The sequence below is a fragment of the Sparus aurata genome, chromosome 1, assembly GCF_900880675.1.
Source record: "Sparus aurata chromosome 1, fSpaAur1.1, whole genome shotgun sequence".
Taxonomy (NCBI): domain Eukaryota; kingdom Metazoa; phylum Chordata; class Actinopteri; order Spariformes; family Sparidae; genus Sparus; species Sparus aurata.
The window spans coordinates 28,930,456-28,946,685 of record NC_044187.1 but is presented as its reverse complement, the minus strand read 5'-3'; the positions used below and the strand labels follow the sequence as shown (position 1 = coordinate 28,946,685).

Below are 16,230 nucleotides of genomic sequence, written 5' to 3'. Positions count from 1 at the left end.
TGAAGTTTCTGATTTGTTGTGTGCATCAGAAACATTAAAAAACAAGACCATAAAACAAAATATTCAAAGAGTAGATATTTTAATTACTTGTACTTTGAGAGGATACAAAATAAGTATACGAACCAGTAATCTTTAAATAAAACAGCTGGTGTTTCACTTGTTCTCTGAGAAGTGAATAATATTCAGTTTCTTAGCATGTTAACCAACATTTGAGCTGGACCTTAGTCCAATCACTTCAGTGTGTCATGGTCAGATATGACACAAAGCCTTGAGTATGTTTAATATTTCAAGTAACTTAAGGACATTCATTTTTTTAATAATGTTATATCCTGTTTGTTCCCCTGAGTGTCTGACCAGCAGAGTTTGGCTGCAGGAGAGGAGATCCACATTACCCGGTGTTTGATAGACTGATCATGACTCCTCTGGGATATCAGTAGTGTGTAATCAAACCATGACGTTTAACACAAGGTACAGATTAAAGTATCAGCACTGACACGAAGTAGTTAAAACTTATAGGATGTATTCACACTAGATCAGGCATTGCTTTGAACCCATTAGTCAACCCATTAATTTGAATGTGGGTAATGCATGTAATGAATTTAGGCTGTAGCACAGCACTAATTACTGCAACTAGAGATACACTGAATGTAATTTTCTTTGGCCAATTCAGTCGAAGTCTGACCTGCTGATTCTGATTTTGTTCAATCCAGATTTTTCTTTCTTTCCATGAACTATAAATAACATCACACAAACATTTTTTACATTTTTCAAAGGAAAATTCAAGTGTATTTTCATAATAAAACACTATTTAAAAACTAATTAAAAAAAAACAAAAAAACTGTAAGATGGCCTCACAGCAGGCCTAATGGCCTGTTACTCAAATGTCAAAGTGAATTTTAGCTCCCTCTTATTAGCATTTACGTAGTGTATATTGGTAAAAAAATTTAAATATTGCTGCTATGGTTTGACAACAGATCCTTATCCTAAAGGATTAAATGCCAGATTAATAAACAAAAACAGGTGGAACAGATCCCAACACTTCCTGTCATCAACTTGAGTTACATCCCCGTCTCTGCCCTTCTCCGTGTCCATCTGGACTCTGCTCCGACAATGAAACACACAGGCAGCAGAGGAGATGAGAAAGGCATTAGAAAGTGCAACTGTAAATGACAGCAAAACGCAGTAAAGATTCTTACACTGACCTGAAATTGCAACAGTGCACATACTCTGTGTAAATAAAACCAAATATTTAGTGTCTTTCTTTCTCTCTGCGGTGGGAGTCCCCCAAAAAACAGCTGATTCTGGTCCCTTGCAGATCGATATCTAGCTGCAATGCTTCATTTAGTGTCAATACAGCCTAAAATATAAAACATCTTTGTAAAGGGGTTTGACTGAGAAGTGACAACTTCTGTGTGACTGGTGTGTAAAGCTGGTCACAGGCTAGCTCCCTGAACCGGTCTCACACAAGCTGAGCTGGTCAATCGTTGGTAATCATCCTCCCACGGTGGTTGTGCTGCGGCATTCTCCTACCCTTTTACCTTCTCCTCCTCTTCAACTATCACACTGAATAGTTCTGAAATATATAACTTTGGGTCAATATTATTGCACATCAGGGTTGAAAGCGAAATGTAGCTCTAAGAACTCAGAACAGTGTTTCAGTCAACTTCTTAAAGTAACAGTTCACCCAAAAACCTCAATTTTGTCATTTTCTACTCGCCCCCATACAGATGAGAGGTTGGACAAGGTTTTGTGGTCTGGAAAGCATGTCTGGTGCATCACAGCAAAACTGAATTAAATGGGGACAAAATAAAATGGCTCCATACAGTCAAGCGTAGTCCAAGTCTAAGGCCAGAGATCCAAAATGTATGTGAAAAGCTATATACATCCTCATCACGAGGTTTAGCTTGTGGACACACTTCAGACAGGCTGCACACTAACGAAACTGTTACCTTAGCAGCTACAGTGAAGAATTCAGCTTAAAAAAATCTGTGTGGGGGCGCCACTTAGCTCAGTTGGTAGAGCCGGCGTCCCATGTACAGAGGCTTTCTCCTCGCTTTGGCAGCCCTGGGTTCGAATCCTGGCCTTGGTCGCTTTGCTGCATGTCACTCCCCCTCTCTCTCAACCTGTTTCCTGTCGTATCTTGAGCTGTACTATCAATAAAAAAAATCAGTCTAAATAACACATTTTTCAAATCAATTTTTTTCAATTTCCGAGCTTCTAGTTAAAAGTTCTCTAAGGAGAATACTGCAATGTTGTTTTGCTGTGAAGCTCCATAAATGTTTAGACTACAAAACTTATCCTGACTTTCCATGAACAAAGGGGTGAGTAGTAGTGAACTGCTCCTTTAATCTTCCAAACCAAGGAGAAGGAAGAGGAAAACCCCTGCAGATTTTGTCTTCAGCGATGTGTGCACCCTCCGCCCTGTCCTCGTCAGATAAACTCCAGTCCTTCATACTTCACATCCCCTATCTTTGTCTCAGGCATCAGCACCCGGCCATCTAGCGTGAAAGCAATGATGTAGGTGGCGATCCTGCCGGCATCTTCCTCAGATTTTAGAGCCAGAATTATCTGATCGTCCGTGTCTGGAACAAATTTAAACGAGGAGAAGCCGTGGGTAGGGTTGAGTGGCCCGACGTGCCGCACCGATATGTAGCTGAAATCTGCAGGGCAGGACAGGAGGAGGTTGGTGGCGCGCCGCTCGTCTGCAGTCTCGTCATAGTGCTCGTGACTGGCACGGCGAGGGAGGAAGAACCAGTGCTGGAGACGCTCGCTCCACGCTGCTGATTCATGGATAAGGTAGCCTGTAGAAGGGAGAGGAAAGAACATGACTTCAAAGGAAAGAAAATATGCAGTTTGTATGTAAATGTGGGTGCCAATCTTGGGTGTACATAGACAACATTATCTTCCAAAAAACTAAATGCGATTTTAACTAAACTGAGTGCAAATGCAATGCAGTAATGAACTTCAGGGTTTATTTATTTACTTTAGTATTTAAGAACCCCTGACACTGAATCAAAATTACCTCCTTGATGCCAATAAGAAGATATTCTACAGGGTTCGTACGGGTGCTTGAAATCCTTGAAAGTGCTTGAATTTCAATGTTGTGTTTTCAAGGTCTGAAAAGTACTTGGATTTTAGTTTAAGTGCTTGAAAGTGCTTGACATTATAACTCTGTCTTCCACAAAATTGGGATCAGACTGGATAATTCATTTCTGAAGTTTTTGCTATTATGAAACATAATTTTAGATGTTTACAGCATAATACAATGTACATAATTGTGATAAGAAAAAATCATGAGTATGTATATTCCTGTAGATACGTATTTTACCCCAGCAAAAAGGTGTTGGAAAATCTTGAAAATTACCCTTAAAAGTGCTTGAAAAGTGCTTGAATTTGACCTTGAAAAATGTGTACGAACCCTGATTCTATGATCCGAGCATTGTTATATGTTGACAGGAACGTAAAGAAGAAAACCCCCCCCCCAAAAAAACAGGTCAGTACCTGGTGGTTGGATCCCTGTAGCGCTCCGCAGGGCGTTGTAGTGCGGCACCCAGTTCTCATGCTCCACGTCACCATGGTAGCCAACAACTTTCACCCACTCTGGGTTGTTGTTGACGACTTCACCAGAGGTCGTGGTCCACTCCTTCCCCAGGCCACCAACATACAGGTGCTCATCTTTCACTGCCAACCACTCTGCCTTGAATCCTTCACACAAAACAAACACTGAATTGTGAGATGTCTCTAAAAACGACCACCAACCTCTTTGAAAGTTTTGGTTGCCTTTCTGTCGCCAAATGCATTCTACCAATATTCCAAGTATGGGGCAGAACATGATCTGAAAAGGCTTCACTGGAAGCTTTTTGAATACATCTTTGTTTTGTATTAGTCCATATCAGATTTACAAAGCTGTTTGAGAATCTTCTCTCAAGCGCACTTACATGTGTGCATCACACAGAAGTAATACATTAATTAGAGACTGACCTTTGGAGACAGAGCCGTCACCATCAGGTAATATAACCCAGGGAACAGCCTGCTTGCCCTCGATCCTGTACACCACACCAGTCCGGTCATCCACACTGTACAAGTGACCGTTGAACACCACCAACTCGGACAGCTCCATACCTGCAGCACAGACAGTCGAACGATGAGTGAACCCTCGTACTGATGTGACAACACAAACACAGGTACAGAATAACAGATCAGTGTTTCTGTATCTCTTTACCTCGTCCCTTTTCAGCTAGGTGACTCTCCAGGGTGACCTTCTCAGCATCCCACTCCACCTCCAGTCTGTCTCCACTATTTGAAACAGTCAGGTAGCCTCTTTTCATGTAGCTGAACCACGTCTGATCCTTAGAACTGCGCGACGCCGTGTCCAAGTCTGCGATCACACCAATACGGTAGCGGATTCCCTGCTTTGTCCTCTCTGGCGGACTTAATGGATATGTGTCATTGTAAGGTTTTTCCCTTTTCTGGTGGCGGGAGAGGGTTCCTGCCGATTGTCTGCTAGTGTCCCTGAAGATGTCATCCTGATCCTCACTGTGCATGTGCAAACTGTGAGCCCCGTTTCTGTAGTAACCTTTGGCAGCAGAGCCTCTGTCCCCTACAGTCCGGTGCAGGTATAACATGAGCACCAAAGCCAGAAGGGTCGCCACAGTGATCGCCCGCCATTTAGGGTGGAATCGAGAGTCTGAGGTGGTGGCTTGTGTCATGGATGCAAAGGCCAGGGGGAGGCCTCGGACAGCAACACCAAAGGAGGTCATTGGGTTATCGTTTTCATCCTCACTGTCAGGCCTGGACTTGGGGTGATGACCACTACAGCCTGGGATTGAGCACAAGGTCACATCAGAACAGAGTCATGATGGAGGACGTGGTATGACAAAACTAACAAAAAATAGGAAAGTGCAATTGCATGAACTGTAAGACAAGAAGCCCTGTACTTGTTTTCAGATGACGGGGATCAAATCAATAGTTGTAAGGGCTTTTTGTTGTTATTTTCATCAGGAATCTGAAGAAAGTTGGAATAATAAACACTGAACACAATAGTTGGGGAGGATGAAAGAATGAGCACGGGGGAGGAGAGCAACTTGTTGGGAAAAAAGGCTGTTGTTTCCATTGTTCATTGGTCACAAAAGAGCTTTGTTGTGCTGCTCAGGCAAAACCTCCAACATGCATGCTGAGTAGGTAGCTGGCACGTCCTCATGACGACAAGAATATTATCAATCTTGCTCTACAATGATTTTGTCCTCCTGAGCCTCAAAGATATTCCTTTGAAGACGTATACTGAATCACTAATCATCTAACTCAAGTTTCATTAAGTAATCCTAATGGTTTCACTTGATTCAGAGTTTGCCACAAAGCAGAGGGGAGCAATCTCTCATGAAATAAAGACCACCTCCACTAATGTCTTTAAAACAAATACATTACAGTAGTAAAAGTGACATATTGAACATGACAACGAAACTAAACTGTATTTTGCTCCTTAAATCAATAGAGTTGGTTAGAATGAGCCATTACCTACACTTCACTGAAATAAACAGGTACAGAGCCGGTGTAACATGCCAACAGACACCCTGCCTGCAGAAATACGACACGTGTTTGTGAGTGAGAGTGTCAAGGCGACCCTTGACTTTTCTGTTGTAAAGGGCAACAAACAGGTATAGTAAATTAGCGTCAGCACATTCACAGGTGGAGCTACCCCTAACAATACTGCCCTGAATAGTATAATGGGGTTTCTCTTTTAAAGTGCTGTATTTTATGGAGATAATGTTTTCTGGATATCGCCTGATATGTCGCTGTCAGTGCATACGTTGTCTGATATGAGCCAAATTATTTTAAAGCCAAATTTGTTTAAAGATCATAGTGCAGAAAAAGGTGCTTGTAACAATAATTAAATCCCTATCAGGCTTACTGTTTTAGTGCACCGATGTCCCTTTGGATAGTTATGTTTATTTATAAAGTGTAAATTGTCCTGCCTCCATTACACATATTAACACGTGTTTGATAACCACATTAAAAGGGATCATTGCAAAGATGTGTGTATGGCCTATGTACACTGGCAGAAGTCTCACGCATGCTCTATTGGCTACAAAAGCTCTGCAAAGATCAAGGTCATTTTACACACAAGAAGTTGCACTTATTTGGCCTCATACACCACCCAGCAGCTTTCTTGGAATGAACAGGGCTCCACCTCCAACACTGTATCCAGATTTCCCTTATCACATCCATGACTATGGCAATGACAGCTTCAAAATGAGCGGAGTGAGATCTTAAGCTTAATTAACATCTGGGTGGGACTGAGGTTGCAAACCACTTAAGGTATAAAATTATCACCATTTAGCAACTCAAAACACACAACCACACGTCAACAAGATGTTTGTCTCTGCAATGATCATGTGATTTCCACTGTAAAGGCGTAAACTCAGACCAGTTTGTAGAAATATTTGCCATTAGGGTATTTGGTATTACGTAAGTGCACCACATAATCTTACATCATATACAGTTGCAAAGCATTACTAACTCTCTGCCTCTTTAGCTGCTCTCTAAAAAAGGTTCACACTCCTCAACTAACATGCTCTTTACCACACACACACACACACACACACACACACACACACACTCTAAATTGGCAAACTCTTGGCCAACAAATAATGCCCTTATTGTCAAAATTGCATGCATGGCTCCTCTTTCCCATCTCTCCACAGCACAGAGCCAAACACAGCCTCGCTGTGTCAAGAATTCAATTATTCACCCTTCCGTCGCCTCTTCTCTCCTGAACACGCTGGAACCATCATGTTGTTCTCCTTCACACGCATCACATAATAAACTCCATGTCCCTTCAGCGCCGGTCTATCCCATGTGAATAGCTGAACTCTATCTCACTATAACAAGTCTCCTCCTTTTTCCTCCGGTACACTATCTCAAGTTTCTACTTGTCGCGGAGCCAAGAAAGAAGTCAGGCTTTGTTAAGACTAAGAGATACTCTGGCAATGAGGAGGAACAGGTTGGGACTGCTCAACAAACCTGCATAAGTGTGGCATGTCTGAGTTTTAGTAAGCATGGTGAAGAAAGATTAAGGCCTGGTGGTGAGCACATCTAATCTTGTACGGGTTTTGAAACCAGTTTTAAAAGCAATGGTTGCACGTAGAGTGAACGCTGAACATTTTTTAAAAGTGTCTTTGAATGTTAATACACAATATTTAAGCCTTAATCCCCTGGATGGCTTTCATACATCTCCATCTCTATCAAGTCTCATGCTCAGTGTGTCAATTACGTTCATGGGCAGCACGAGCCTCCAGAAGTCTGTATGTGTTTGCTCAAATTTGTATTACTTCTTAACCCTAGCACGAAGTCTCAAGAGATTAGTCAGTTAACAGAAATTGTGTGATTTCCTATTTTTACTATTTATAATCCAGTTTATCATGCAAAACGTCTAGATAGGGAAACACATTTTTAGCATATCTTTAATAGATAGTCTTCTGACTTAACTGATTATTGGTTAAACATTAATTATACCTGAAATATGTAGAACGTTTTTTTCATTGTAAAATGTAATTTAAAAAGTGTATTAACCACATATATAATATGTGTTTGATGCAATATCAAAGTAGGCTACATTAGGAGTTAAAAGAACATAAAATAAACACCATGTTTATTGAATGATAAACTAAATGACACGATAATAACTTAATTTGAATTTCGGAGAACCTGTTTCTCCCTATTTAACAACTGGCCCAACCAAATCCAACACATACTGAGGCTACAAAGGGGCTAGAATTTAATGGGCTAATAATTTCCCCCTGGGATTATTAAAGTATTTCTGATTCTGATTCTGAATGCATTTACATCACTTCGCATTCTATAATGTCTTTGTGTACTTTATAAATTACAACTGACTCTTATCTTAATAAAATACATGTTCTCATACCAGTATTTTGTATTTCATCTTGGACATACTTGATAAGCTTTTTGATGTGTATGCAGAGTTTAGTAATCACTTACCTCAAGACTGACACAACAACGACTTGAGTGACTGTAATGTGAGTTGACTAAAAACAAGCAAACAAGCTGTAGTTCTTGTCCTGATTAGATGCCAACTGTATATGGCTTCATTAAAATCTCTGCTCTACTGCTACAGCTGACACACACACACACCTGCCTATGTTTCACAGATGGCCACGAAGGCAAAGAGGCATTACAAACAGCACCCAGGGCAACACTTGAAAACTTTGACTGGCTGCCACTTAAGTGAATGAAACGTAATTCCTCGAAACGTTCAACTCCCGCAGTCAGACGAAAGTAAAAGGACTTCCAAGTCGACTGACTGGAGAATGCCAGTGTTGTCATAGCTAAACCCTTCCCTTATACGAGAATTATCAAGACACCGGTTCCATTTAAACATGTTAGCATTGATGCTAATGTCAGCTAGCAAGTTTAGCCTGCTAGCCTTAACCTTTGCCAGGCTAACGTTGCTATTACTAACAGGCGCAGTCACTCGGCACGAAGCTGGTAGAGTTAACAGTTCACCTGGTCGCCATTTCGTGACTTTTGAAGCCGTGTGCTTTACCTGGTACGGATGGTCTTCATGTCCGCCCGGCTGGCCATATCTGATGGTCTGTTTGTTTAGCAGTTTGTCGGCGGCTAGCTCCTCCTGCCTGCAGGCTGTGAACCAACAGAAATGATCCTCGTGGACGCTCAACTCCCCCCACTCACATCACATAACTTCAGTCATGTTTTACAAACATACATAATAAAAGTTTATACATACCGTATATACCAAATATCAATAGATATACAAATATGATGTCTATAAAATTAAAAACTGTTTTTTAACGTTGAAAATGGGAGACATGTTAAGGGTGAGTCGTTTTTTTTCCTGAAAGAAACGGAAAACATTCCTTGTCCATAGGCAGATTAACATTATGGAGGGTCCTCAGGGCAACAGTTCAGTGTAGGGCACCCTGGCTCTACACCACCCCCAATGTCTACGGTCTGTTTACTTTATTCACATTGATAACCTCCAAAGTTACTCTAAAGTTGAACTAACACTTTCCAAATTTGAAATAAAAGTGAGCATCATAACCTTTTCAAAGGAAGGATCTCTTGCAGACCTTTAATGGGCATCTGGATTGGTTTTAGCTGCATGTGGGTACATAATGAACTGGCAAATTAGTGTACAAGGCGACTTTATGATTTGCTCAGACACAAAGAAACCCACTAGCGTTCCTATATTTAAAAATAAAACCCCAATAAACAGACACTTTAATTAACTTTATTGGTACAAGTTCACTTGATACATTTTCAGTTAATCAAATTACTATAACACTGGGACATTTTACAACACAATATTATAGTTTGTGTTGAAAAACAAAAAAATTAATAACTAAAATTATCAACAGAATGTGGACTGCAGTTTTGACATTGTGTTGTGTATGTATTGTGTTGCAGAGATATCTAATAAGTTGGCGTGCTAACCAGCTAGCACTGGCCCATCTCAGTCTGAAGCTCCTGTGCTAGTAGTGTAAATACCAAGACTCCCCGGTGCCCCAAGCTCCCAGTCCTGACCGCTGGCTCCACGTCTGCCTGAGTCTACCAGTAGCTACTGTCAGCAGCAGTTCTCTTCCGTGTATGAACTCAACAGGTGGCCAAATCTAACATATTGCACCTTTATTAAATAATTAATTTATCTTTAGTTAACTGGTAAAAAACAATGGAATTCTTTCTAAACCATTTATTGAGCAAATGTTTATTGTAAAGTTGCAGCTCTTTCCTATAATGCTTTGTAAATGGAAAAAAATGCTGTGTAGCTCATTTATAAACATTATTTGGATGGCCGTTTTAAAGTTGCAGCTGAAGTCTTAAACAATTGGTTACTAAATGGTTTATAAAGCATTTCATTGCTAAATAACAGTGAAATTACTTTAAGTGAAATTAACTATGAATTCACCATTTATCAATGATGGTTATTATGAAGTGTTACCCATAAAACAATTTTCATACAGTGAACCTGAGGTTTCGGGGGCCCAAACTATGCCTGGCACTGAACTAATGCTATAACAGGGGAGGATACAGTCCTGTATCTTATTTGGGGAGCAACAAGGAAGAAGTTGCTCTGTAGATATGACCATCAAATTACATCAGATCTCGTCAACATCCAGACATGCATAAACAACAGTCTTCACAGAAAATCTCAAATATAAATATTTATTGTGATGGTATTCTTCATAATCTACAGTCATGGTTAACAGAACACTCTGTGGAAACATAAAAGTAAACACTCAATCATTATGCTAGACTGAGGGCAGTGAGTAACAATGTTTATCAGCTAACTGTAGTCCCATTTGTTCTTTAACCATATGTGCATTTTAATATCAGTGTTCTTCAACTGTATTAGGATAGGAAGTGCAAATATATTGTTTTAATTAGCAACATTCACCAAGTGCGGGCAACACATTAAGATTCCCTGGGTGAGATATCAGCATTGTGGCGGTTACAATTAAAAGCTACATTCACATTATATGATATACATCAGTACCCTTGACACAATTCTTGTCCTTTCCATGGACTTAAAGTTGTGGTGTAGGTTGTCACAGGACACAAATCTGACAGACCCACCCTGCTACAAAACACAGGAAATATGCCAAAACTAACAATCAGCTCTACAACTTCTAGTTCTTCTGTGGAACAATATTTCCTGACAATAACACTGTGCAACACTATGGTCGTTAATAATCTGCTGAGCCGGTTAACTCAAGTTTATTTGCAAAAAGCACCACCCTTGATGTGAGTTGGTTTCAGGCACACAATGTTCTCTTAAAATGATAACATGGTTGGAACATATGAAGCTCGATTAGGACATTTCCTGACAGCAGTATCTAGACTAAACAGAAATAAAACTAACCAACAGTGAACTAGACGTCATAACAATCCACCTTATCGCTGATGAATCAAAGTGGACAGAAATTGTACATTTACCATTGTACAAACCTGAAATAATGCATATTTGATCAGTATCGGTGCAAGATGGCTCTGTTCAGAGGTGTATGTTGATACAGAGGTATGTTGATATTAAATGATGCATCAAACACGGCCGCCTCAGCTCTTTCCCATCATCTTCAAGAGAAGCTACAGAGAGATAAATTAATTAAAACACCACTAGTTTAACAAGAAATAATGCGCACATTCAAAATAAGTACTACACTCAGGAAATGCCTGCTGAAATTTGTGAAAAACTACCAATAACTGTTTGGAAGTTCAAGCTGGTTTTTATTATTGCTCCCATCAAGTAAAGCCCATTCTCGTTGCTTTATATTTCCTTTTGTGTTACCGGCAATGCTCCCGTGGTACAATAATATAGCAGTAAAGCTAAGAGAAAAAAAAGAATGAAAGACATTCTGGAAAAAATCAGCGACATTCATCAGGACCTTTTTGTTGTGTTTTGTGCATGTGTACCTTTGTTAGGTGATATTCTCCATCTACCAGCTGCTCGATGATACTGAAGTGATCTGTGTTCGCCACATCCTCCATCGTCACATGCAGCCCTGTCGCCTCCAAAGTCTTTAAAGGAAGAAGAAAGAGGTTAATATATATATATAGTACATACACACAAACTTTTTTTTAAATTATAACATCAGTACTGACTACATCTACAAAATTAATTCAGACTTAAAGAATAGCAATACATTATTTCTCTGGTTCTGGTTAAATGTGAAGGTGAACTATCTCATTTGGATTGTTCTACATCAAGTATATTTGGGCTATGTTCAAAACTAGAGAATGTTACCATGCGCTCAAGGAACCTGTGATGGGCATATTCAACCATGTGTTGACAAGAACCATGGTAATAATCATTCGATGAATTGATTTTTAAAGTAATAACCAGTTTTAATCTTCAGGTACCCCAAGCAGGTTTGGACCACTAGTGCAATGTTTGTAAAACTGGGCTCCCATTACATTTGTATTGTAAACAAGGAAGCACATTCATGAAATGCTGTTGCTAAATAAACACCGCAAAGCGATAACAAAAGCAGTGAGGAAGAAGAATGAAGACTGTTTACAAGATAACTCCCCAGCCCACCTTAAATAAATAAATAATTTAAAACGGCAATGAATTTGGTGTTTGTGCTTCATCAGCGGCACTGACTTTGTAGTATTCTTCAGACTGCTTGCGGAACTCCGGCGAGTCGTTCTCAGCGACTGCCACAATGATGTGGCAGCCGGAGGAGGAGAGCTTGAGCTGAGGGACCAGCTTGCTGGGGCTGTTCCTCAACGCCACCTCCCTGTCAACAGGAGACGACCAGGAGACAAGGGAGTCAAATACTGACTGGCACGACAGACCAGCCGAGGACAGACACACACACACACACACGCCCCCACACAGTTCCTCTCCACAAAGACAATCACAGTTCTCTCTACAGTTAATTAACGTGCGCACACAGTAAACACTGATTTCTGCAGGGTTTACATGCAGGGCTAACATACTCTGTCATCTTCAAAGGCTCATTGACGTAGGTGGAAAGGATGGGCAGGAGGTCGTATATGCCACTCACGAGGAAAGCACCTATGAGACAATTGGGGAGAAAAAATGTTAAGTATCAACATTGTATTTCTTAGCATCTGTTTCAGTATATTTCCATAGTCCATTAATCATAATGAGGCCAAGCTCTGCTGCATTTATCACTTGATTCACATGATGGGCCTCACCTTTGATCTGAGGAGTGATGGTATACTGCGACCAGTCAGTGGAGAGAACCATCGCAGCCAGATGAGCCCCAGCAGAGTGGCCACACAGGTACAGACCACTGAGGGAGAAACCAGCAAGACTTCATTAAAAACAGAGACAGTGTGTGTTTTTTTTTTACGAGTATGGCCAGAGGGAAAGTTTAAAGATGGCATTTTAATGTAATGCATCAAATCCGGTGATAATGGGTCAACCAATAATCTTAGGTACCTGATGTGAGAATACTGCTGAACAACAGACACAACACTCCTGCGCACTTGAGACACCATCAGATCCATGTTACCTGAAAAGGGAGTGAAAGAGGCACAGGCAGGCGGCTGACATTTCCAGCTCATCTTCAGCAGCTCAACGACTTTGTCAGAAATGAAAAGAATCTACCTTTGGGGGCGATGTCATAGCCAACGGCAACCACCACTACACCTTTATCAACGAGTGGAACGGCCATGAATCCTGACTCCTCCTTGCTGTAGAAGCACAAAGCAACAACATGAAAGACCTCAAGGAGAAATCGTAATCTGCACTGCAATGCAGAAAAGAGCACAAGACCTGTACCTGAGAAACTGCCAGTAGCCTCCATGTAGGTAAATAACAAGGTGGACATCTGGAACAGAGGGAAACAAACCTGTTAATTCTGACTCATGTTATGCATGTTTCTGCAGATTTGAAACGTGACATTGCAGTAGGTTTTGGATGCCATGACATCTGTACCCAATGAGTTGGTGCTGGGTATGTAGACATCCAGTTTCTCTCCATCTCCATCCCCATATGGCACGTTGAGCAAGGTTTGAGCCAGACCACGGGCCTGGTCCGTACCTGGACACACAAAGCATGACATTCTAGTGGACACTAGGGGTAAACAATGTGACTATACATGCAGCGAGACAAAATAAATGTCTCTACTGTCAAAGTCTTTGCCACATTGATAAAACTGTGCCTAGTGATATTTCTGGGTACATTAGGTCATTGTGCATAATGCTGCAGTCCTAGGATTTTACAAACACAGACATTCCTTTGGTTTTATCCATTAACAGTTTCCCATTTATGAGGCACAATAGTGGGTCGAGGCGCTGACCCAATTCAAGATTGGCCAGGGACCAATGTCGTGTCTCATCCCCCACCTCTCTCCCCCCGCTCACTTACTGTGAAGTAAAAGTAGTATAAAGCCTTTCGTGGATGAGTGTAATCTGATAAACTGCCTTCAGTTACGTCACTTCGTGGCTAGTTGCATTGTGGGTATTGTAGGCTGAAAAACAGTCCACCAGTTTGCTTTGCGCTCCTGTAACACCGGTGGTCTCATTACGAACAGTTCGAATCAAATCACCAAAATCGGTAGGCCTACAGCAGAACCAGATGCTGCCTCTTTTATTCCACACAAATTTCTTCCTTTTTAAAACCTGCTGCCCACATTACCCTATCACTTGAGGCAGTATTCACATTACATGCAGCTTCCCCTGGAGTCAAAACAAGGCGTTAAACTACCTTTTTCACACAGTAGTAACTCCCAAAGACCTGTAAACACACCTTAACGTGTAAAGTTGACGGAATTACCCTTTTGATAGCTCTGCCTACAGAACCTTTCTCACACAAAAATCAAAGCACGTCCCAATATCTGGCTACTGTAACTATGTGGGTTCATATGAAATGTGAGGCGCTTTTCTCTATATTAAATAGTATTTTTTCAACCTTAACAGGTGAGGCTGTTTTAAAAAATATTGTCAAAATTCACACACAACAGTCGGCAAATATATAACTTGTACAGCCTTGACCTGAGGAACACATTTAGAGTGAGTTACATGTTTTGTCAGCCTGTGTTTATAAGTCGACCCATGTTTTAAAAATCCCGTATCTAATCAGGGAAACACATTTCCAGTTGAATACAACATTTGGTCAGACACCTGTACTCCTGTGTTGCTGCTGCCGGCCGGCCTGCCTGCCTGTCTGTCTCCCTGTCTATCTCCAGCCCCGACGACATGTCTGCGTGTCGTCGCTAATTAGCATCTAGCATCAAAACAGACCGACCTTCCTTCAGAGCCTTCACGTGAGCCTTGATCACGTCGTCTGCGGACATCCTGTGCGACCACCGGCTGGGTGAGTACTGCCTGTCGAGCTCCTGTCACACGGAGAGACTGCTGTCAACCGAGCGGCCATGAAAGCCGAGGCAGCGACCTCCATGAGCGGCCAGAGTAAACAGTGTATACACGGTAAACAGCGCCCTCTGCTGGCACCGACAACACACTGCTGCACTCTTTTACTGCCGCTTCCTTTTTTCTGATGTTACTACAGGAACAATGGAGCAAACTAATCATAAACTCACAGTCAGAGTTACAGCAAGCGAAGTAACGCTAGCAGGGAGGAAATGGAAAATAAAAGTTAAACTCTTACATCTTTCTTCATCTCAGTCCAGTGTGACATTCTGTTTCTTCACGTGTCTTCACTGGTCCAAAGTGAGCCGACAGACGAACCGCAGGCTGCTGAAGGACTGAACTTCAGACCCATGACGCAAACGTGACTATTGACACAGCACACGGATTGAACTATTCCAAAATCAAAATAGGGGGAAGAGAAACATACTGCACTCAACACGAACATGTGTTTGTATGACTGACTAAACTTGTGAGCTTAAAAGACAAAGCAGCAGGTCAAGTGGAGATCAAGACGTTTCGATACAACAACACCAAACATGCATGTGTATTTGTGGGAAATGCATACTAAAGTTCACTGTGTGTTGGTGCACTGTTATCTGCTTTATTACCTGATCTGGGGGCCCTGTCTTGAAGGCTACCATATTAAAGGGGCGCTATGTAGTTTTAGGAGACAAATTCAAGGCCAGACTTCTGATTTTCATAATATTAATGAGGTAATAATACAAACTCTGAAATATTTATTTTTTTCCATAACTGAATAAACAAGCTGCTCTCAGAGGAAAATAAGGCCCCCCAGAACAATGTTTGAAGCTAGAAAGGGGGCGGGGTCCGCCACATATAAACAGAGTAAAACAGTATGAAACTGTGTTGTCTTTTAAGGTCAGTTTGTTTATTTGGTTTATTCAGGCATGAAACCAAATACAAATCCTCTGATAAAAATGTCTTCTCCAAAACTACATAGTGTACCTTTAATAAAAGTATATTCAGCTGATACTTTGCTTATATGGTGCATAGCCCTAAATTAATTTGTGTTTACTTAAAACTCTAGCTGGACAAAATGGAACATTTTCACATTTTGACATGTCACATAAAGGAAAAGCAAAGCTGCAAATTATAAACTTTAAGATGGCTGAAGTCCATTTAGCTGCTTCAGTTTCAGGGTCTTGGTACTGTTCATACTGACTCACTGTCACACTATCATAACTTGCTGGTAGGGGTCGCCCAATTTGTCTTTTTCAGGGCTGATGCAGATACCAATTATTGGAAATATAGGAGACCGATAACCAATATTTGGAAAGGATATTGTAATTCCAATTTATTCACGTACTGATAATATATTTTGTTACCTGT

General features: G+C 41.0%; 2 protein-coding genes across 4 annotated transcripts; both read right to left on the bottom strand.

Moving 5' to 3' along the window:
* Positions 1-62: 62 nt before the first annotated feature.
* Positions 63-8,702, bottom strand: cant1b (calcium activated nucleotidase 1b). Of its 3 annotated transcripts, none has more exons than XM_030421980.1 (5): positions 8,564-8,702; positions 4,223-4,819; positions 3,982-4,122; positions 3,502-3,705; positions 63-2,801 (listed from the first exon to the last, which is right to left on the bottom strand). In XM_030421980.1, exons 2-5 carry the CDS (start codon positions 4,758-4,760, stop codon positions 2,431-2,433), a joined length of 1,254 nt encoding a protein of 417 aa, XP_030277840.1. In that variant the 5' UTR covers positions 4,761-4,819; positions 8,564-8,702; the 3' UTR covers positions 63-2,430. The 3 variants fall into 3 exon arrangements, with proteins under 3 accessions (XP_030277840.1, XP_030277849.1, XP_030277832.1); XM_030421989.1 differs by lacking the exon at positions 8,564-8,702 and adding an exon at positions 7,999-8,545; XM_030421972.1 differs by lacking the exon at positions 8,564-8,702 and adding an exon at positions 6,749-7,551.
* A 1,484-nt stretch (positions 8,703-10,186) lies between these two features.
* Positions 10,187-15,224, bottom strand: afmid (arylformamidase). The gene is made up of 11 exons (XM_030433936.1): positions 15,119-15,224; positions 14,756-14,846; positions 13,445-13,549; positions 13,289-13,337; positions 13,115-13,200; positions 12,947-13,019; positions 12,700-12,797; positions 12,478-12,556; positions 12,140-12,275; positions 11,449-11,553; positions 10,187-11,121 (listed from the first exon to the last, which is right to left on the bottom strand). The coding sequence occupies exons 1-11, from the start codon at positions 15,146-15,148 to the stop codon at positions 11,092-11,094; spliced, it is 882 nt and encodes a 293-aa protein (XP_030289796.1). The 5' UTR covers positions 15,149-15,224; the 3' UTR covers positions 10,187-11,091.
* Positions 15,225-16,230: the final 1,006 nt, after the last annotated feature.

Bases quoted from the DNA above. Each gene is read 5' to 3' on its own strand.
- cant1b (XM_030421972.1), bottom strand. From the start codon at position 6,812: ATGCGTGTGAAGGAGAACAACATGATGGTTCCAGCGTGTTCAGGAGAG. The intron at 4,820-6,748 runs GTGAATAATTGA...GCTCAATCCCAG, and splicing joins AGAGAAGAGGCGACGGAAGG to GCTGTAGTGGTCATCACCCC. The intron at 2,802-3,501 runs GTACTGACCTGT...TCCCTTCTACAG, and splicing joins TACAGGGATCCAACCACCAG to GCTACCTTATCCATGAATCA.
- afmid (XM_030433936.1), bottom strand. From the start codon at position 15,148: ATGTCACACTGGACTGAGATGAAGAAAGAT. The intron at 13,020-13,114 runs GTAGATTCTTTT...CTCCCTTTTCAG, and splicing joins CTATGACATCGCCCCCAAAG to GTAACATGGATCTGATGGTG. The intron at 12,798-12,946 runs GTACCTAAGATT...TTTCTCCCTCAG, and splicing joins CAGCAGTATTCTCACATCAG to TGGTCTGTACCTGTGTGGCC.